The sequence below is a fragment of the Pagrus major genome, chromosome 6 (assembly GCF_040436345.1).
Source record: "Pagrus major chromosome 6, Pma_NU_1.0".
NCBI lineage: Eukaryota > Metazoa > Chordata > Actinopteri > Spariformes > Sparidae > Pagrus > Pagrus major.
Genome location: NC_133220.1, coordinates 8641885 through 8664065, shown reverse-complemented (window position 1 = coordinate 8664065; position 22181 = coordinate 8641885). Strand labels below are relative to the sequence as shown.

General features: G+C 42.5%; 1 protein-coding gene across 1 annotated transcript in view; it reads right to left on the bottom strand.

The window, feature by feature from the left end:
- arhgef10la (Rho guanine nucleotide exchange factor (GEF) 10-like a) overlaps positions 1–22181 on the bottom strand; it is a 120199-nt gene that overhangs the window by 58400 nt on the left and 39618 nt on the right. The window contains exons 15-19 of the mRNA XM_073468882.1: positions 21557–21702; positions 20500–20672; positions 17513–17628; positions 16176–16303; positions 549–649 (exon numbers count right to left, since the gene is read on the bottom strand). Coding sequence (XP_073324983.1) covers positions 549–649; positions 16176–16303; positions 17513–17628; positions 20500–20672; positions 21557–21702 — 664 coding nt within the window. The remainder of the gene's footprint in view (positions 1–548; positions 650–16175; positions 16304–17512; positions 17629–20499; positions 20673–21556; positions 21703–22181) is intronic.

The following is a 22181-nucleotide window of genomic DNA, read 5'->3' as shown; positions in this document are numbered from 1 at the left end:
ACACTGACCACTGCTGAGCCTCCACAGTCAATGAGATATCCAGAATTGGAAAGCGGGTGACTTAGCTTTAGCAATGACTGGTAATGGACAGTTTAATTAAAGGAGTTCAAATAGCTTTTTCAAGACCTAGTACGTAACTAAAGTCCTCACATGGCACCATAATCTCTCCTGAATGCCGAGTAATGTTTGTTTTCACAATAAATAGACGGTATTCCAGAACGGAGGTTATTAATTTAACATTGCTCAAACAGTTTGCCTCGTTAATCAGCACGTCAACTTGTGATGACCCAGTTGAGCGTCTCGTTTTTTTTCTCCGCTGATTATATAAGTGGTAACACCAGTTGTGTGCTTAGCTGACAGAAAGTGAAGCAAACACTGTTGGTGTGTCTGTGCCTCTGACTTAAAACATTGTTATTACATTTCATTGCATTACATCATCCTGTTTAAATAAAAAATGACATAGTAATCCTTTCTGTGTCTGCATGCCTGTGTGTGCCAGTGTGTGTGTGTGTAAGTTTGTGTGTGTGTGTGTGTGTGTTTGTGCTTACGTAGTGCAATCTTGGCCAAGTGCAGACGGTTTACCCAGGAGATCTTACTAAGGGGGTTTGGAGTGTTGAGGACCACCATGAAGCTGACAGGACGCCCTGACCTGGAGGGAAACACAGACACAAAGTCTTCAGTGAACAACACAGAATATAAACACTATAGCTGGTTCGGTCTTGTTTTGTTTCATTTAATCATTCGATAGGTGAGTTTATGTTGCTAAAGGGCTGAAATTGTGATCCTGTTATTCACTAGGATTTGACACTCAAACAGACCACAGTTCCTTGCGAAATCCTGTATTGTGTAATGACAGTAAAGCTTTGAAATAAAATGCACTCTCTTTAGTAGAAAGAAAGAAACACAGGAGCCCCGTTTATGTTTATGAACCCATGTTGATCATTCGTGGTTGTGTGATTGTGTCTCTGTGTGTGCAGGCGTCTTTTTTTACAACTCTGGCTCCTGTAAATTACCTTAACACAGTGCATCACAGAAGTGTTTTCACTTTTATGTTCCAAAGAAGATAGTTCGCTCTGTTCACAGACAACCTTATTTCGATGTTGCCCAATATGAAATCTTTTCATTTTTACCAAACATAATGCAGAAAAACATGCGTGGGGTTATTTAAAATGATTTAACTTCACATTTCAGTGCACTCATGTCATTTTAGACGATGGAAGTTTATTGGTAAATTTGTAAAACATCCTGCCTCCATCAGATATCTTTGTCACAAGTGTTTAATAACTACAATTGAGGAATCACTGCAAAAAATATGTGTCGATATCAGATTTTTTTCCCACCCTAATAAGGGTGTCAACATTGGCCCTCAAAATTGCATATTGGTCGGGCTCTAGTGTTTCATTTATGTACCACATTCTGGTTTTAGGGAGGTGGTCGGAGTGGAGGGCAGGAATACGAAGCACAGGACACCAGAGACCAGAGTTCACATCCTGTGGTCAGGTTTGGCAACAACATCACCTTGAGTTGAGGCAAAGAAATTATCATGGTTTTGGGAAAAAAGAGGTTGGTAGTGCTCAAGTCACTGTAGATTTGAATCACCACCACCTTTCCTTAAACTTGAAGGGGAATTAAGTATTTTTAAGCCTAAGCCCTATATTTACATGTTTGGGTACGGTAATGATTCATACTTTGCAAAAGTTTTGGACTCGGTACAGTAGATCACCTCAGCTGGCAGCCGCAACACAGCTGCAACGGCTGCAGTTAAATCCTTTGGGGCAACTCAAACCGACCTTTTGTCAAAGTCTGAAATCCTTTATATAACCAGAAACACAAGTCACGCTCTGACATCTCAAGAGACCAGTTGTTACAATTGTTGCCTCATCTAGATTGTCAATATCAGTTAAATAGTTCAGCCGTGAGTTTGGAATTAAATTCTTGCTGGCAGTTCCTCTCGGTCAACTCCAAATTCCTCTCTCCAACTCTGACACACGTTTTAGATTTCAGAGCGAGACTTCTCCTTGAGACTTGTGTTTCTGGTTACAAAAAGGATCTTATTATTTAACAGAAAAGTTCGTCTCTACGGGAATCATTTCTGTAATGTTGTCAAACAGAATAACAACCTCAGCCTGTTTGTGGCAAAAACAATTAGAACAATAACGCTGTACAAGCAGATAGTGTATTTAAAAGAGATTGGATATTTTGTTGGAAAAACAAATTATAGTAATAAGGTTGTTAATAAACATTTCAACTATAATCAACTATAAATTGAAAATCAATTAACAAACATGATTTTACATGTCGTCGTTATGCTCAAATGTAATGTAATCCAACCACTAAAACATTTCCTTCAAAACATAGGTGCTGTTGCAAACTATAACTTATACCAGACAGTATATAATGACACAGAGCCACCTTCACCACACTGCAAAAGGGGATTTCACACATCAAAGTTTATTTACAGGTCTGGAGGAGTACTACTGCATATTTTAAAAAAAGTTGCATGAAGCCTTTTGTTGCTCCAGAGGGAGCTGCGCAAAGTTGCCTGATGTGATGTTACTTCAGGCAACGTGGGCACATCCGAAAATGAAGCTGAACTGTCAGAGGTCGAGTCGCATTGTGGGTGATTTAGACGGCAGGTTTTGACAAGGAAGACTGTTTCTCTGGTTCTGCAGCTTTGATTTTAAGCTCCTTTTAAAAACAGTCAATCATTAAAATCCAACAATGCTCGAGGAGTGCAATAATAGAAATGGTGGAGTACCCTTTCTACGATACTGTAAAGGTCATAGCTAAACATCCAAGTACATCCTCGAAATACAATTATTACAGTTCTGGATCTGGATTGATTTTCAGCCTGTGCTGTTTCTTCAAATTATTTACCTGTACTAAAATAAAGGTTGGTACAAATACTTAAGACCTCCATCCCCACAAGAAGACAGCAGATGGGCATTCAATAAGTGGACCTCCAAATGCAAAAGAGTGCTGCATGCAGTTGATTCTCTTCCAGTGCAAACACAACAAGCAGTTATGACCTTAGATAAAAACGAAAACAACGATGATCCATGCATTCCCACATACCTGATACAGGATGAAGATATACTACAAAAGAAAAAAGTTAAAAACTTGCAGTTTAAAACTTTTGAAGACTGAGCGATCCTTAACTCCTTCTCATAGCATCACACCTGACAAGTGGCAAAAGTCTCAGGATTGAATCCTAACTGTATCCTTTCACCTTAAAAGACAAAAGCCAGATGTTTGTGGGTGTAAGTGTGTTTTTGTCTATCAGAGATCAAATGTAGGCAGGTTAAAATGCCAAATGTACATTGGCGGTAGCCGTGGAGGACGACTTGGACACAGCTTATCCATCACCTCTAACAGTATCCTGAACATCAGGCTGAATTTACTAGAAGGAGGTTGACATCACAAAATAGCATGAAAAGTGTAGGATTTTGGTTTATAGAAACATTTCTGACATACTGCAGATGTGCTACATAAAAAAAGAAAGCAGAACAATACAGTCAAGGGAACAGGGCACCAACAAGCCAACAAGGAAGAGAAATTTTTCATTTCATGGGACTTTAAGTTTAATACATCAAGATTTTTTTTTTCTGTCAGAACAGCTGCTTGCCTGCTTGTAGTTTTACAGCGGTTCAGTCCTGTAAGCTGCGGCTTTATGATTTCAGCCTGCACGGCAACATCCAGGGCAATGACCACACAGCCCGGTCACAGTAAATTGCTTCTAGGTGAGCCTCGACGCTCAAAGTGCCGCTAATGTGTGGGATCGGCTGGGATCAGGCACGACCAGTACAGGCTATAATCAGTGAGGGGTATTTGGTGCCAATTCAAGCTCGGAAACAGTCGAGTGGAGACCAGGTCTTAGATGTGTTTGTGTGTGAGAGAGAGAGAGAGAGACAGAGAGAGAAAGAAACAGACGATGTGAATGTATGGGTGAAGTTATGTAATGAGAGAAATCCCTCAACCGTGTGTCATAATGGCTTACCCGCTCAAGGTTGAGTGTCTGGTTGAACTTTGTAGGGTTACGCAACTGTTGAAATGATTGACTCTACAGTGCTTCCCAAAAAAAAACAACTTAAAAGCAAGCCTTATAATGGAAGTGACATGTGGAAGCTGTGTATTATCCAAACCATTGCTTGACAAATTTACTTAACAATTAACTGGACATCGTTTATGCTGTTTTTTGTGTAGTGTATATCAATTTGCTTGGCCTTTCTTGAAAAAGACCTTTCATCTTATACAAGCACACATGCCGAACATACAAATGGACAGAGGAGAAGCATTATTCTGCACGAATGGTATGGAGAGTTTCCATGAATCTTTTTTTTTTTTTCACCATGAAACTGGGTCACCATTGGCATCCATTGTAGAAGTCATGAATTGAAGCTGACTACACCTGCCTTCCTCTGCAAACTTTTCATAGGCACCTTTCAAGCCTGCAGGGGGTGAGCTTTTGATATTCAAAATGTGGCTTTTTGGTGAAACACTCCTTTAACCCTCCAAATACACACACATCCCAGTAAACCAAAGGAAAAAAAAAAGTTGATTACTGTTCATAAATAAATGAAAAGTTTAATAAATGAAAACAGAATCATTTACCAAAAGTTCTCAAGAGACAGATGTTGTGTCTACTGATCTATGCATGTATTTCCATTATAAACGCATAATTCAAAGCTAAACAAAGTTGAAAAATGTCCTTTCTCCCTCTTCAATGTAAATCATGTGAATTTAGTTTGCTGAAGGCTTTGAAACGTGTCAGATCACACATCTTTTTACTGGAATTTGCATTTTGCCTGCATCCCCATATGCTAATTTAGAGAGATTTTGATAAGTGGTTCATATGTTGTCATTTTCTCTCAGGTGTGAAAAAGTGCATATGACTTTGTGATTTCTATGTAGATTTACACAACGCACGGCTAATTAGCCAAAGACACTTCTATTAAAGCAAAACTAAACACTGAATTTAATTTGCTTCTGACTAAAACAAGATTGCAGATGGTAATGCAGAAATACAGTGGAAGCTGGGTCACATTGATTACCATGAACAGATGATTATTATGAGCATTTTTTTTCATTTCTCATGCAGATAAACATCTAATTGACATTTGTATATTTATTACATGAAAACAAAGTAATGAAAGGGACAGCTGCGCCTCTTACTGAAATTTACGACTGTTACAAAATACAAAACAGCTGCTTCAAACACTTCTCATATTACTGTTCGAATTAAATTACTGTCCTGTGTATAATCCAAATACACTATATGACTGTCCTGAATATAAAATATTACTGTAGTTCTTTCTCCGTGCACATTAGTTTTCTGTCTACATCGACTTCTTCTCGTTGTGTGAGTAGACCACACAGGGTAGCCTGAGGAACACGAGTGTTCGCTGCTGCATCTTGTTGGCTTGTATTTGGCAGTTGTAGGCTTCGAGGAGACTACATTTTTCAGTGAGAGAAAACTACTTTCTTTTCGCGGCCATGATTTCAATGTGCACACAGCACCAGCCACAGGCAGCCGACCGACAGACAAGAAAAAAGAAGACATTGTTTTTTTCCACTTGTCGTCATGTATGAAAAGTCACAAACACTGTACTTAATATCATCTAAGCTAATTATTTAAACAGTATTTGCATTGGACTGATTCTGATCCCGGCTTCTTGAGCGATATAAACGGCGGATCACTGTAAAATCTATATACATTTGGTCAGTTTGTCTTTTCGTGCCTTACAACAAAATGTAACATTTCTTGGGCAAGAAATCGGTGCCAGTAGAGACTGTATTAAAGTACCTAAAATAAAATGTATTATCCTCCGTTATTGAACTGTTGAAACAGAAAACGTATGAGTGTTGCTAAATGAGCATCTTGTGATGGGATCACAGCAGCCGCCACGCCCGTAAACATGTTCACTATGACTACTCAGTAGTCAGTAGTCATTACGACATTATTACATGAGGATTCAGTACTTATGGTCCACACCCCTTTATTTTTATCTCAACTACACACCTGTAAAGTTTCGTGATTGCATCTTGCATAGCTGTGACGCTATCGTGCTGACAAAAATCTGTCCATAGACAAACAGAGAGACGGACAGAAAAGGCGAAAACAGCTGCACTAGAGCTGGGTGACACAGATCAGCTTGTTAAAATGAATATGGGCCAGGGCTGTAAAGTGAGGGGCAGTGGCCCCTTTGCTACTTCCTTTCTCTCTAGTTCTGTCAAGGCAATTATTTCAAAGCCAAGTGAATGACTTTAATGTTTGAACTGATTATTATTCAGTTATTATTTCAAATTGGGTTTTTATCAAATGGGTTCTTACATCAAATTTGTGTTATTTAGACACACATGTGAAGACAACAGACATCAGTTTCACTGGTCTTTCCCTTCATGAGCTGATGTGTATTTAGCTAGAACTGGACTACAAAGCAGGAAGCAGTGTACGGAAAACAAATACAAGTTAGTCAAACGGTGTTTTTAGTCTCATCCTTCATGACGCTCCAAACTTAAACACTCAAGTGTTTGAGACAGATTTTGATCGTGTTGGATCATGTCTTGCTTCACAGTGCCAAACAGGCGCTGGAGGCCTGTCATGAATCATGCTGTGAGCTAAGATTTGTGAGCACATTATGAGCTAAACAGTGTTTTTCTACACAAAGATAGCCCAAAAATGATTATTCTTTTCATGTATCTCAGCATGTGTGCCGACGTGTCAGAATCAGTTTCAAGTTTCTCATCCAGTATTGTGCCCACAAAAAGTGCGACTGTGATGTTTTCCTGGTTTGACACATTTACCGTGTAACTTTTACCACTCTGTCATCTGATCATTCAAGCTGTTGTGTTTTTATCTGGTGATAGCAGGAAGTTGTCCAAAGACAGACATGCTGCTGAATTTAACAGCATATAAAAACATGCTATGAAACACAATGGGTATGATTCCATGAGACAAAGAGTTCAGTCATAACCCCGGTGACAAACCAGCCATCATAGCGCCTTACAACCAAAATCAAACTCACCTGAATATCCCAAGGGAATCAAAACATGGAAATGACCAAGAGATAACCATGGGTAGTGCTTACGAGAGTGATTTCAGATAGTTTCTTCAGCTAATTAAAAACACACTTTAAGTCAATACCAATGTCAATACCGAAAATCAAGGTCTCTCTCCCAAGAAAAAAACTTTTCATGTGGATTATCTCTTTCATGGCTCAACTGAGAACCATAGCTTACAATCACTGACTGTGTACAGAAATGGACGACAAAGCCAAAACATCCTGATCACCCCCTGGTGGCCGGCTGTAGTGTAGGTCATATACTACACGCAAATAAATGGTGATTGATCATACTTGTTTCAACAACCACAGACCGATAATGTTAGTATAATGTTCATGACTAAACCGTCATCATAAACAAGCTGTTAATTTGTTGTTAATCGGAGCATTCGCAATAACCGCTCAAAATCAACTGGGGAGGCGTGTAAAAACAGCTTTTTACAGTTTGCAGTAATCTCTTTATGTCTCTCTCTCTCTCTCTCTCTAACGATCCCTTCACTTTCCTGTCATTTCCCTTCTGTCTGTGGATTACCACCATGCCCAGAGCTCTATTTACAACCACTTAACGCAAGCGGGCTAAGAAACTGAACCAAGTGATGTCTGTTTATCCGTCTCTTTATCAACGGATCTCCTCTGCCATTTCACTACTGTGGGCAGTGCTGTAACTACACATGTACCCTTAGGCTGCATTCACATTGGATCAGGAGGTGCAGTGAAAACGCAGGTTTTCCCATTCATCTTAATGAGGGCAGTCTATTTTGGCTGCGGCGGTGCTGGCTGCAGGGGGCTCCGGAAAAATAACGCAGCCGGCTGCGGCAGAAAAGTTGAAGCCGACTCAACTTTTGGGGAAAGGCCGACGTCACGATCCGGTGGCCAATCACGTAAAAGGGCCGTCTTCCAGCGATTGTCCAGAATAAACTATTATTTTCTGATACAAATAGGCTTAGAGCTCCAGATTTATCAGGAGGATTTTATGAATCTGGACTATCTGTGCTTTTTGGAGAAGAACATTAATTAACATTAGATTTTGACTGATGTGATCTGCCTGTCTGTCAAGGGATGTCAATAATCAATGAAGTTAAGCTTCTGTGCCTCGTTAATTCATAAATGCGCACAGGGGATGCATCGCATCAGTTCTGCTGCTGGTAATGGAGTTAATATTTTCCTCATTAAATATGTATTATTTTACCCATCCACATCCCATTCGCTAATAATCAGAATCTTATTTTACGATCCGCACATCACTTTATATGAACAATAGTCTAAAGCAGTACATTTAGGGAAGGCTTAGCCTTATCAAGCCTACATTACTGGCCGCCCCTGTGGTGCTTTCTGTCATTTTCTTATCAAGTTGATGTTTTGTTATTATTTAGTTATTTGATGCTATAAAAAGGGGTGAGACATCAGACTTGAAAGCTCCAACCTCCAATCACAACTGTCCAGAGTCTGGCGCCAAATAATGTCACCAGCGCGAGATGGGAACGGCAGATACGTCCAGCTTCATATACAGTCAATGCTTTAAGCCGTCAAATGGCTCTTTATAAACTGTACTGTATACGTACTCCTGTGCTACATGCAAGGTTCAAAAAACACACAAACTCTTCTCCCAGCTGAAGTTCCCAAGTCTTTACTATTCAGTCAAATTTCCGTCAGCTTGTTAAACCACGAGCCACGCCTGTGTTTACATATTAGCCCCCCTCTCCTGTCAACTAAAATAAAAGACCTTGTTAATGCTGAGGTGTCTAAAAGTCAGACTGGAAGCATCGGCCCTGAGTTTGCAATGACTCAGCTGGTGTCTATCCATTGACAGGGTCGCTCTGTTGTCTGGATTGATCAGGCTTTATTGGAACTACAAGAAAGCTGTCTGGCCAAGGATGAGACATCTTTTTAAAGCACTAAGCAGCTTTCCAAAATAATGGCCCTGCTTCAGTCACCTGCACAATTATTTCACAGTGATTCTGAGGCGATGAGACATAGAACAGGACTGGCAAGAGAGCACGAGGGAAGACAGGGGGAATGGATGGGGGGCTGTTGGGGTCTCAGGCACACGTAAGGAAGACAATTTCACATTCAGACATCATTAGAAGGTAATAGAGTGGAGAACAGCGCGCAGCTTCTGTCATACCTGCCGCTGCCCGCTGCAAATTCATTTTCATTTCATAGAGGAGGGAAGAAAATGGCTGAGAGACACATACACACAAAGAGAATGAAAAAGAGAGAGAGAGATTGCAGACAGGAACAGAATAAAGTAAGTAAGACCTCAAACTTCCTTGACATGTTGAAAAAGTAGAGCTTTCACAAGGAGGTGTAATTCATACCATTCGCTGCTTAAATATAGCAGAGGCAATTTGCCGAAGACAGAAGGGGAGACGGAGTGTGACGAGAATACAACTACTCACTTGGTTGGATTCCTCAGGCAACACTTCATGCCCACACGGCCTCAAACATGCTAAACTGAGCGCAGTCTCCGACTCTTCCCTCCTGCCCGCTGATTGACAGCCGCAGTGCAGGTGTGGTGCACTGCCAGAATGGAGAACTAGTCTAGGGTACGCTGGCAGAGGAGAGATGAGGAGAGCTGAGAGGTAAGGAGAGTCAAAAAAAGGGAGGGGAGAGGAGAGAGGGCAGAGAAGGGGCGAGAGAGCGAAGCGAGGAGCCGGCCCGGCTGATTTATGGGAGCAGGTCAGTGCCGAAGCACACGTGTGACACTAATGCACAAGGACGGGACAGATGTAGGAGTGAGTGCTGAGTGGCAACCTGTCATGCACCCATCCTTCAGTTCACCTCCACTCTCCAGAGAAATAAACAGTCCGAGACTAAGTCTGCTCTGCAAATAGCGAGACAAGTCAAAGGACATGGTTCAGAGTCTTTACAAGAGTGTGTTGATCTAGTTCTGGATGGATTTGACAATCAGTGACAGAAATATATGAAAAGAAATGGACTTAAAGTGGGTTCACGACAAATGTAAACCCCTTCCCTGTCTTGTATCCCCAAAGGGACCTTTTTCAGAAAACATGTATGGTGGTTAATTGTGAGAGAAAATCTCTTGATCCCATTTGAATGGTGCCATTAATTACACATATGTTGGTCAAACTGAAAGAATATTTTGCGAGTCAAGAAAGTCATAGTTTGTCGAAAAAGATAGGAAAGTACCATTTAGTTACGTGTGAAACCACCCTGTGAACTACATCGTCTCACACTATGTACGACACCAACACCAACATGGCCGCCACTTAGTCACAGATAACTATTAAAAACATATTAAAAAAGTCTGTCCATATTGAAAATTAGCGGGAAATGGCTCTAAAAGGTTATGACAACTGTTTTATGACAAACTAAACGCTAACTGCTGTACATATTTTTTTCTGAAATAAGGCCCCATGATGGTCCATCGGAAGGGGAGGGACTTTGCCTATATATACTGTTGGATCTGACTGTGATCCCAGGGATGTGCTATGGTAGCAAGATGTCAATCACAAGGTAGCCCCGCTCTAAAGCATACCATGCGTTATAATCTATTTTACTCTAAATGGGACCTTAATTTACCTTGAAACCATCGATTGAGACCGTAGACTCATTTGGAAACTGTTTACTGAGGTAATAAATCAAGGGAGAAGTAGGGCCATTTTCTCCTTTTCTTTCTTTCACTTTGAAGTCGTGGAGACGCCCCCTGCTGGCCATTAAAAAGAATGCAGGATTAAAGCACGCCTGCATTGAGTTCACTTTTCAGACCGGGACACTCCGTCCGCTATTTACACTGTCTATACAAACAGACAGAGAGAGAAAATTAAGCTTTAAGATAAGAAAAACATCTGGAGTTTCTGTGAATATGTGTGATCGATCAGTGTAGTCTGAGCACATAAACACATACACACAGTCACTGTCAGCACACTGGTTGTTTGTGTGAGTAAAGTGAGGTGAAAAGTGGAAGAGGGAATGCATTTACTATATTCTGAAAATCATACTGTGACTTAAAGGTTCTTGGTTCTTCTGAACACTCGACAGTTGTTTCCAATCAGTGCCCCCTCCAGATAACTAACTATATGCTGCCACATGCTGCCATTGAAGGAGTCACTAATAGCACTTTAACACATTATTCCCGTGTATGACTCGAGATAATGAACACGTATTCAGTCCGGTTTGACCTTTCATACTGTTGTTCGCAAGTAAATACCTGGTTGTCACCATTTATACAAGACGAAGGTCTGCACCTTTTGTAACATACACGTCTCTGCTAAACCATAGAATTATACCAGACCTTGCATGAATTTATATGCCATTTTAAGTGCTCCCTGTAGTGTTTATACTGAAAATGGCTACCAGAGGGCCTCGACCTGGTGTTGGCGTGGGATTTCTCTTCTGCTCACATTAAGAAAAGTTCATGCAGCGACTCACATTTATCCCGTTCAACGACTGAGTCGAGCAGAACTGACAGCCGATATCTACGTGTGGTTTCAGTTACAATATAGTGGATTTGCAGCATTTATTGCTTCAGCTTTATTTGATTTGGACAGCTTTTGAAAAAAAAACCCAATTCAAAATATGTGGCATCAAAGACTTGCATTACCACAGCATGAAAATTCAAGTTTGATCTGAAATCTCATTAAGTACAAAGGGTGCAAGCTGAGTATATATTAAAATGGATCTAATGCAAACAGTACTTGAAGATTAGATAAAATACCTCCTAAGTTATGAGCTAAGGAGCACACTTCCTCAATTTGTCTCGACCACTCAAGCAGCTCCATAAACTTTTTCACTTAAGTTGATCAAAAAATGTGCCTAAAGTGTCCTTCAGCTCCAGACACACTGCACCCGGTAATCGGCTAAACGTGGGGCGGGTGTGGTTATTCTTGGTCGCTTCCAGGTGTGAATGTGTCTATATGTGTGAATGTGAAGATAAGGAGAAAAAAGCACACTGTCCCTGGATAAATAAGGCTGAAAACACAGGATGAGACAGATGCTATACTGTAGAAACACTCCACCCTGTTCACAAGTTTGATTAGATGAGTCAATCTCTGTGAGAGCAGTCTGTGTCAAAAGTGTCAAAACTAAAATTATGAGCCAAGATGCCACGAAGGGGAAGTAAGAAATGATCTTTTTCTGTAATTTGGTTACACAACCCTTTAAATGGGATTCAACCATGCACCTATCCACAGCACACCTCTCCTTCCACATGGAACAATCAGAGAACCCCCTCTGCTGTCGATACACTGAGATAAGGTCAAAGGCCTCTCCAGAGCCTCTGTGGGAGCTCGTCTGTTTGGACAAGACTCTCAGCCAGGATGAACAACAGATTGAGCCTCAATCAGTCATATGACTGAGAATGTAAGGTTTGCCGTTCGCCTTGCAGGTAGCCCGCACCCCCACCGTGAAAGGAGCCATAAAAAAAGAGGCTTCAGGCTTACAATACTTTTCCTTCATGTCCACTAGTGGGAATGGAGAATGAAGCAACAAACACATTTGGTTAAAGTATGAAATTTGAACTCTGTATCTATCGCTTGCCAGTATGGCTCCTGTATCTATGCCTGTGGTTGCTCCAGCAGACGCAGTAAAAAAGGATGTTAATGAACTGCTGTCACACGTAGGCTGGTGCCTTTGAGGCAGCAGTCAGGATTCTCTCCACGTACTCAGTCTGTTTGCAGTGTGGAGGCTGTGATGTGCTGCCTGACTGCAGAGAGTCGCTTGCGGCCAGACAGGAGGGGACCAACTCAGTACAAGGGGTCCCTGCTGCACTCGCTCACTCACTCACCAGCAGAGCAAAGGCTCAGCTCTGCGCGCGAGTGTGTGTTTCTGTTCCTGTTTGTGTGCGTCACTTTGTCTGCGACGCATGCTTGCTTATGAGCTGGTGCATTTGTAAGAAAAGCACACGTGAATACATGTAACACGCACACACAGACTTCGGAAGCACCATTTTGTCCTGTAGATTTCAGTTACAAAATGGAAAAGAGCAACTGGGGAAAACCAATGTTTGAGTGTGTGCGATTGCAAGGATGTGTTTGTGTTTCTGAGAGACACAAAGCCAGTTTGCCCGCTGCCCTCCCCTGCAATCTGCCACTGATGCACCCTGGGTAGTGTCAGAATGGTTTGGGCACCCGCTGTGCCACCTGTCACCCCAGCCCTAAGGCTTGAGCCGGTCCAGCCACCTGACACCGAGGCCCAGCCTCAATTAGATTGCTATCACACAACCAGGATTGGCTCTTTTTCTCTCAGCTTATCTCTATAAAAACTCTGTGGCCATCTCCAAGCACTCCTTCATTGCAGGTCCTGCCCTAAATTATTTAAGTTTTAAATACAAATCTACAGTTTGGACATATGTAGGGGTGGGAAATCTCCTTGTCAGTATGGTTGCTAATGACGTTATCACAAGAACTCAGCAAATAGGGTACCCCTTGAAGGGGAATTCGGGGACTCTCTTGTAAGCATGACATCTGGCTCCACCAAACATCTGAGTAAGCAGATTGGCCCTGCAGGCCTGGTGTGACAGCCGACGAGGAAGCTGGGAGATGTGGGAGAACTGATCTGCACAACTCCGCTGCTCAAGCTGTCACTTTAGCTTGGCTTGGCACAGTTAGATTCTCCCTGGCTCTGAAGCATTAGACCCACTCTTCTGACTGCCGCTGCCCTGCCGGCACCGAGCCAAGTCTTTCATGGGGGAGGTCGATCATCACTCTCACTCTTTCTTTCTTCCTCTCCTTCTCCTGCTTAGTGTCTCTCAGCAGGGCTCTGGTTTCTTTATCGCAATCTTTCTATTTTTCCCCCCCTCCTGCCTCTTTCTTATCCTATCCCCACCAGAAGCCACGAAATGGGATCCATTATAATCTGCCATTATTTGCTAGTCCCAGTTCCTGTGCAGTACTCTAAGCTACTCATATGTTTCGCTCCTTGCCATCTTTGTTCTTCCCTGAGTAGGCGTTCAGTCATTGAGAAGTCACTCCACCCAACTGGATCCACTCTGACATGTTAAGAAAACCACTTTTAACATCTTTAGTATAACAAGCTAACCCGCTGTGATTAAATACCTGCTCAGCAACAGAACTGCTGTTTTGCATTTGGACTGATGTAATAAAACATTTCTACAGATACAAGGAGATGGATTATAGCTCGAGTGTAGAAGCATATGCTACTATGCCAAATGCTTAATATTTGGCTTTTTTTAGCACAGACAGTGTAGACATAAAGTAATTCAGAAAAGTCATGCACAAAGGTCCAATGTTAGGTAAAGGATGAAGCAGAAAGTGTTTTGATTAAATCCCACTAACGGAACATTTTGTGGAGGCTATTCATTATTCCATCCAAGTACTGAAGGAAATGAATTATTTGAGTCAGGTAATTACCCACTCGCGACAGAATAAACTGTTCTTGCCTCTAATTTGCAAAAAAAAGTCAGGGTGTCCAGTTGGCCCAGGGATCTAAGTGCATATATGTGACCACAACCAGTGTTACTCATTTAGCCAACTATCTAAAGGGGAAAACTGCTAGAAGGGTACCCAGAGAGCACATACCTCTGCCAAGTCTAATGGGCCACTCTTCTATGATCAGCAAATCTGCAAGTGCTACCAATATATGTGTCTGGATATTAGGGTTTACAAGAACTAGTGTCATTCAAGTACTCAACATGTCAATATCTGTACTCATGATGAAGGAAAATCCTCATTGGGTGACTGATGTTTATTTAGTCAAGTTTATAAAAAGCTTCTTCTGTAAATAGTTCTCTTATTCTTGTCATCAAAAACATTGAGCTGAAGTTCACTTCTGGGGCTGTTCTGTAAATAGCTTTCTCTTACATAATAAAACATACAGTAGCAGCTGCTCTGCTCAACACATATCGCTATTTCAGGCATATTATAATTTCTAGTAAACCCCTCCCACTTCAGATTGAAGCTCCACCCACAAACCCCACCCAAGTACAGGTATCGATCCAAATAATTTCGTTGGATGAACAGATACAGGTAGTGGTGTACTCGCTCGCCCCTACTGCATATTAGTGATGTCAAAAATATCAAAATATTGATACATATCGATTCTGAATGATTGAAACTATTTTAATACTTAATCACTCAAATGAATGTGCTAGCTATTGTTTTTTTTATTTTAGATTGATTTAAACAGGATCATGTAAACAAAAATCCCTCCCGGCCACTAGGGGGCCGTCCGCGGGAGGTTTGTTTTCATATGTAAAAGAAAAAAATGTCATAATAAAAAAAAGCGCTCTCTTCTGCTGGCTAAGGAAAGAAAAGCTGTATCTCGCTGTCATGTCACAGCCTTGTTATAAACATCTGAAAATCTTATGCCCACAATGCTGTGTCAGATTTTTCCTCGTGGTATCAAAAATGGTATCAAATATTTCTTGAGGTATTGTATCGAAGTTATGAAGTCTAGTATTGAGACAACACTGCTGGATTCAATTTCAAAAGTGTTGGAATTAGGTCAAAATGTAGTTTCACATACTTCACATACAGACAGCGTCTCATCAAAAACATGCAAACAACAAGGAAGACATTTTAAGAAATCAAGAATCGGAATTAAATTTGCATTTAGAAAAAAACCTTTTTTGGTGTCTGTAGCCACACCTTAGGTTGAGGAAATACTTTTGTCACCCGAATGCTCCATAACACTTGCTTACCGTATGAATGTATATGAAGTTTGAGCAGCTACATGTGTCGGCTACGCCTAAATTTCATCGTTACTTGTAATGAATGTATGTGAAATGTGATATGGAGTCATCGTTTTCCTACAGTTATATATGTTTTGACACGACTGAGCTTTAAAACCATCTATTGGATTTTAAGATGTATGGAATTTGCTATACACTTCCACCAAATTTCATGACAATTGGGCCAATAGTTTTTCCATAATCCTGCTGATACCAGACAAACAAACCAAACCAAAAACATCACCTTCCTGGAAGATATAAAAAAAGGGGGTATACTGTATACAAGAGCTATGTTTTAGTGGTGTATATGACAGCCTGGTTCTGCCTGTTTGTTCTTTTAAAATCAGTTACTAACATAGGAAAACCCTTTGTGTTCCCGTTGATGTATTTCTAGTCTTTACTGTTGCTGTTGTGGTCATTTTACATTTCACTTAGAGCACATTTGTATGTGAGATACTACTCACTTGTCTGGCCTGCCAGGCACCTGCAGGCGTAAGCGACATTTGTTCGCACTCTGGATCTGTTCTTCTTTGATACGAATAAGCCTCTGCAAAGCCAGACACCAGTCCTGCGCCACAGTGGTGTTCAGGTTCTTTGATGGAAAAAGGCACAGAGTTAAAACTTGTTTCTCAGCTGTAGCATTTCATGCATACTGACCACAGAGTTATACTGTAGTTGGGGCTGAAGCATTGATATTCTTCCACACATCCATTCACAGAAAACTGCAGTTCATCATTCGAAGCCACATGGTTATGGCATTTTATCCCCTAAAATGTAACAGTGAATTTACTTCAACACCAGCATCCGTTTTACTGTAAACCCTAGTCCCTCAAGTCAAATAGAATCAAATCAATTTTCTGAAGTCAATGAGCTGTGCAGAAGTATTTCGTCTATTTGTTCGGTGGACAATATTATAACTGGGCGGAAAGTGAAAATAAGTCATTTACTGCCAGCCTAATATCACTCCTCCTGAGGACATTGTGCTCATTAAGTGCAGGGAGGCAAAGGTGCCACCATTAGCCTGAGAGGCTCTTCGTGATTGCTGGAGTATACCTCCCTGACTGTGTTATGCAGTGTATGGTACTTTTAATGTGTTAGCGGCAGACTACTGGGAAGTGTCCTGATTTTAACGCTACAGGAGGGGTGCTGCTGTTTTTTTCTTTTGCAACATGGAAAATCTGACACTTCTGTCTGGTATATCAGAGGGAACATCTCATACCCACCACTGTGGCACAGTTGATGAGGAGATAGATGGGAGACTTCATGCTTTTACAAAAGGAATAGCAGAAAGAGATTTCCCCAAATGATTATTCGTGTTCCAATCCGAACTTGATCTCTTCGTTTGCACTGAAATAAGTAATTTAAATTAACTGTACATACTTCAGTTCTGTCTCTGCTGCCTCTGTGAGTCTTTGGAGTGTTCTCAGGGTTTAAGAGCTATCGTAAGGTAAGCTGCAGTTTACAGAGTACATCCCATATTTCATACATTATAAATGCACATATTGTATCTTGAGAAAACTGGCTTATGAATAATCCGTGATACTGTCTTTGGAGGGGAGAATACCATGTTTGAAGGTCAGTCCGTGGCCAATTTGAACTAAGGCATTTCAAGAAAACCCTGAGAGTGGTGGGATAAATGTAACAAACTGTGACTTCAGTGGTTTGGGCTGTAGACTCAGCTGGACTGAGAAAACCTATGCCTTTTGGCTGACTTTGTTGCATTATATATGTTGTGTGATGAACATTTTCCCCGTGAGACAATCCGGCCACAACGAAAAGTGTAACATGAAGCGACATGTACCTGGTACATCCCCTGCAGCGTGCCCACGAGGAGAGTGACTTCTTCCACGACGGAAAGGTCATGTTGGAGCTCCTGCAGCTCCTGGTAGAGCCGTGGCGGCCCCAGGATCGCTTTACCTAAGAGGTGGGCAACACGCAAAGGGTTTGTCAACAACATATTGCATAATTCTATCCAAAAGAACAAGGACGAGCCCAGAACTAGTCTCTAAATTGTCAAAGAAGAATGGAAAATAGGATGAAAAGCTCGAGGTCATGTTTTTAATTGCTTATTTTGTATGACCAACACTCGAAAACCCAGAGATATTCAATATACACTGGAATAAATTGGAGAAATCTCATTTTTGAGAAGTGAATGTTCGAAATTTTTACTTCACAAGTGACTAGATTGATTGGCAATTAATCTTCTGCCAACCAGCTAATCAATAAAAGGAGACAATGTTAACAATGGATAAGACAGAACAGGACAAGACAAGACAAAATACATACAGTACATGGCATATGGACCAACTACCCTGATGCAGACAGTGTTATCCACACCCGGAGAAAACAATGACCTTGCCTCTGAGAAGAAGTGAAAGTGCAGAAAGAGAAAAGTTGCTTTTGCTGAAACTCTAGTGGCACTAATAAAAGAGGCTCGATGTGTGGATGGATCGATCTTCATTATTTGTTGAACTACAGAGAGTGAATTTATGAGTAAAAACAATCAGATGGAGAAACTGTTATTTGGAGCTATGATGCCCTTTTGCTGGCCAAAAGGAATGCAGGTGTCTCATTAGACGCAAAATTCGGCATCGATTTGAAGCCCGCTACCTTCAAAGTCTCTCTCTCCTACTGCCGGCAATCGATAGCTGTGTCTCCTCCTGTCTGCCATCCTCCGTCCTAGCTCCCCTGGCCCACATCTTCCCAGCAGCAGCCTCTATGAGAACTGCCTAATTAAATTCTGCAGGTAGATTTTGCTACAGAGCTGTCCCGCACTGTCACCGCTGCCACATAGAAAAGTAGCAGAAGAGCTGAGCCAGTAGGCGGGCTTAGTGAGGCATGCTGCTCCGAGGAGACCTGACACCCTTTGTCTATCCACGTGCATAAACGGAGTGAGAGTGAAGCCCATAAGGGGAACGGGAGTGGGGGGAGAAGAGAGGGGTGGGCTGGGATTGTTCATTTAAAGAGCTCCATTGTAGCTTCTGGGGTTTAATGGGATCTTTGTCACAAGCAGCCAGTGACATCTGTCATCTGTGCAAGGAAATCAATAGGTGAGACATCTGAATATAAAAGGGCTGCAAGCTGCAAGAACAATGTCTTCCTGTCCTCTCCGGAGGGATTGCCTAGTCCCCTGTACAGGTTCGTTGAGTCCTCTGGGGCCTGCTGTTGGCTACAGCCCGAGAGGTGAATGTGCTGAGTTGTAATCCAGCGTAATCCCGTTGGTGAGGCAGGATATGGTTTTCACACTCAGACACGGCCATCCACACCGGCCGCCAGGCACGTAGCTCACTGGTGTGGAAGGCCAGAGCCCGGAGGGGTCCATCCCTGCTTTCTATGGAATAAGTCAGCAATCTAGCACTCAGCTGCCGTGCCAGTGACGCTAGCCAGTGGATTTAAAGACAATGCAGCTTCCACACCTGCATCAAAACCCTTGTCTGATCTGCAGCCAAAGCCCACTGGTACACTTCTGACAGCAAACTGCTCTCCTGGCAGCAGGTCAAAAGATAAGCAGCAATAAGGGATGTATGACGAGGGCAGAAGGAGGTGAGACGGCGTGAGGGTAAACAACTGGAACACTGCATTAAAAAAAAAAACACAGATACATCGGTGGGACTTCTGTGTGCTGATCAGACTGAGAGGGAGACAGCCTGACAGAGACATAAGAAGAGACAAAGAGGGAGAGTAAGAAAGACGGGCATGCATTTCCCTAAAGGCCAGCTTTCTTCAATAAAGAGGGGCGCCAGGGTCTGCAGAAGATGAAAAATGACTCCATTTTGAGCCACGTTGAGGGAGCGCAGGATTTAGACTAGACACCACTGAATGACATCACAGGGGATGAAACTATAAATAGATGGGACAGCCTGTCTGAATGAAAATTTGGGGATTGGCCCCACAGATGTTCCGGGAGGTTTCTGGATAGACGTGATTAAGGTGACCGCACCGTGTCGAAACGGCGAAAAAGAAAAGAGACAATGCCAGAGACAGAATCCAGCCTCCTCTGTTAGGCGCGAGAAAACAAGGAGAGGAAGCCGCATTGAGAGCTCACCTTAAATGTTCCCAGAACCTTGCAGCAAAGTTGTGAGTATACACCACCTGAGCCAAAAGTGAGAACTTAATCCAGTGAGAATCCAAACCAGCTCTCAAAACAGTCGCTGCTTGCCGAGCATGACACGGGTAGCTCTGAAGACGGCACCATTAATATTTAAGTCATGGAGCTGCAACTTTAAAAAGCCTGTACCATTACATCCTGATAAGGCTTTGTATCTCCCTTTTCCCATGGTGCATTTATCAGGGATCTCGTCAAGCTCTGTATACACCAGAGTTTAGTGAGGGGTGGTGGGAGAACTAGTGTTTCAACCACAGATCCCTATCTACTGCTACTGGCTCTCTAATTGGGCCTAGAAAGGGAGGGAATAATCTTTGCAGATTGATGACTCCACTCTAGATGTGTTTGTGGTCTATCAGAGAGTGAAATGAGACTATAGGGATGCTGCAGCAGGGGGCTCTCTGCCCCCACATCTCTCTCCAAGATAAAACACCCTAGGCAGATGGGAACAAGTGACCGTCATCACTATCCTCCTCACAAACACATCCTCAATCAGAGTGACAAGCAGCGCAGATGCATCTCCAGCCCTCTGCGGGACACTTGAGAACAGAAACAGATTAGCCTTGCTGAGTCAGGGTAAGGGGCTGAGACTAAAAGTCAGTCCAAGTGATGAGATTAACTAGAGGATGACACATGGGGGAAAGGAATGAGATAGGAGTGGTTCACATTTGTTTTGTTTTTACCTGAAGTGCAGACACTACCCGGCCGCTTGGCTCCGCTCTGTTGGAAGAGGGTGTCTTTGCTTTGAGAGCCCTCCTGCCCCACCTCGACGACTTGCACCTGCTGTAAGGGGGCGCTCCACTTCATGGTGTATTTGGGGCCGATAGGGACCAGGCTGCTGATATCCGGAGGCCCTCTGGTGGAGATAAGAAAAAAAAAATTAGATCTGAGAGTTTAGAAGGAAAACAACCTGAGAGAAATTCCCTCCCTTACAGCACTGCACCCTGCACTCCATAGGAGGGGACGCTCTTTGAAATGTCACGAAGAAGACTCGGAGAGTGGGAATTAGAATCTGTATGATCACCCATGTTTCCCGCCAAAACGCTACCCCTGGCTGTGAGGAGGAGTTCATTGCTATTCATGTATTCCTGTAATCACGCAGACAATCAACATTGTGATCGGTTTGTCAAGATCCTGGAGGGCAGACAAAGTCAACTTCGGGACACTTGAGTTGAATGAGACGTAGAGTGATAATTACTTTGAAGGCTGAAGAAGAGGGCTTTAAGCGACATCTTTGACAGGAGCTTTGCAAAATGTGCAAAATCCCTTTCCCGTTTACTTCTCGACAGAGAGAGCGAGAAAGAGAGAGAGCGGAGGAGGGAGAGGGGCAAGGAGAGAGAGAGAGAGATGTGATCAATGGTGCTGTCACATAAGATAAATTGGAAAGAAACCAAAAAATGTTTTATGTCAGTAATCTAGGACTCCTGTAGCTGTAGTTAGGCATTCTACCATTTGTTTAAAGCTGATAAAGCTCCTGCAACTCCAGATAGTGCTCAAAACCCCTAGCAGCTATTTCTCTTTCCTATGCAGTTTGCCAAAATATCCTTGCAAAACCTAGGGCATCACATTAGAGCCCTGTGCCACCTAATAGCTATTTCTCCAAACTGTGCAGTTTAGCAGACTCCCCTTTCAAAACTTGCACAGAACTTCATGCTAGAACTACAAATTATGAACGCATTAGCAAAGTATTTCTGAATGCAAGGGCATTTTCGTTCAACTTGTTCTACATTCGGGACTTACTTGACATTTATGTTGGCACAGATGAGCACATCATCAAAGAGGAAGACCTTTCTCTCCTTCGACTTCAGGACTTGTCCCCGCTCGCCATACACAGTCTCAATAAGCGTCTCACAAAGGACCAGTGACCCCTGCTCCGAGTTGAGTTGCTAAAAGGGACACAGCAATCAGATCAGAGGCGGAGGAGACAGCATCACAAAGGGGCCAGTCCTCCAGAGTTCAGTGCCTGGAGGACACAGAAGTCAGGCTTGGAGGAACAGATGTCTCATCAGGGATTAGCAACACATTCATGCTGCTGAAGGTCGCTTAATGTGGGCATATGTATACACACACACACAGGCACACACACACACACATCTCAAGCCTGTTCATGCAGCAAACTTAGCGAGAGGGGAATACACATTTGCCTTGCGCACATGTTTACAATGATGAGAGGAGTCTCTCGTCAACGTACCGAGGCTGCAGGAGCTGCCAGAAACTTTTTTTTAAATAAATAAATAATCCAACGCATGCTTCAGATCACTCTGTCTTTTTGTCTGTTCCATGCTATCCACCACGCCACTACACTAGCGCAGAGTCCAAACTGGCTTATGAACGCTGGGACACACAATCCTCTCCGCCACAACTA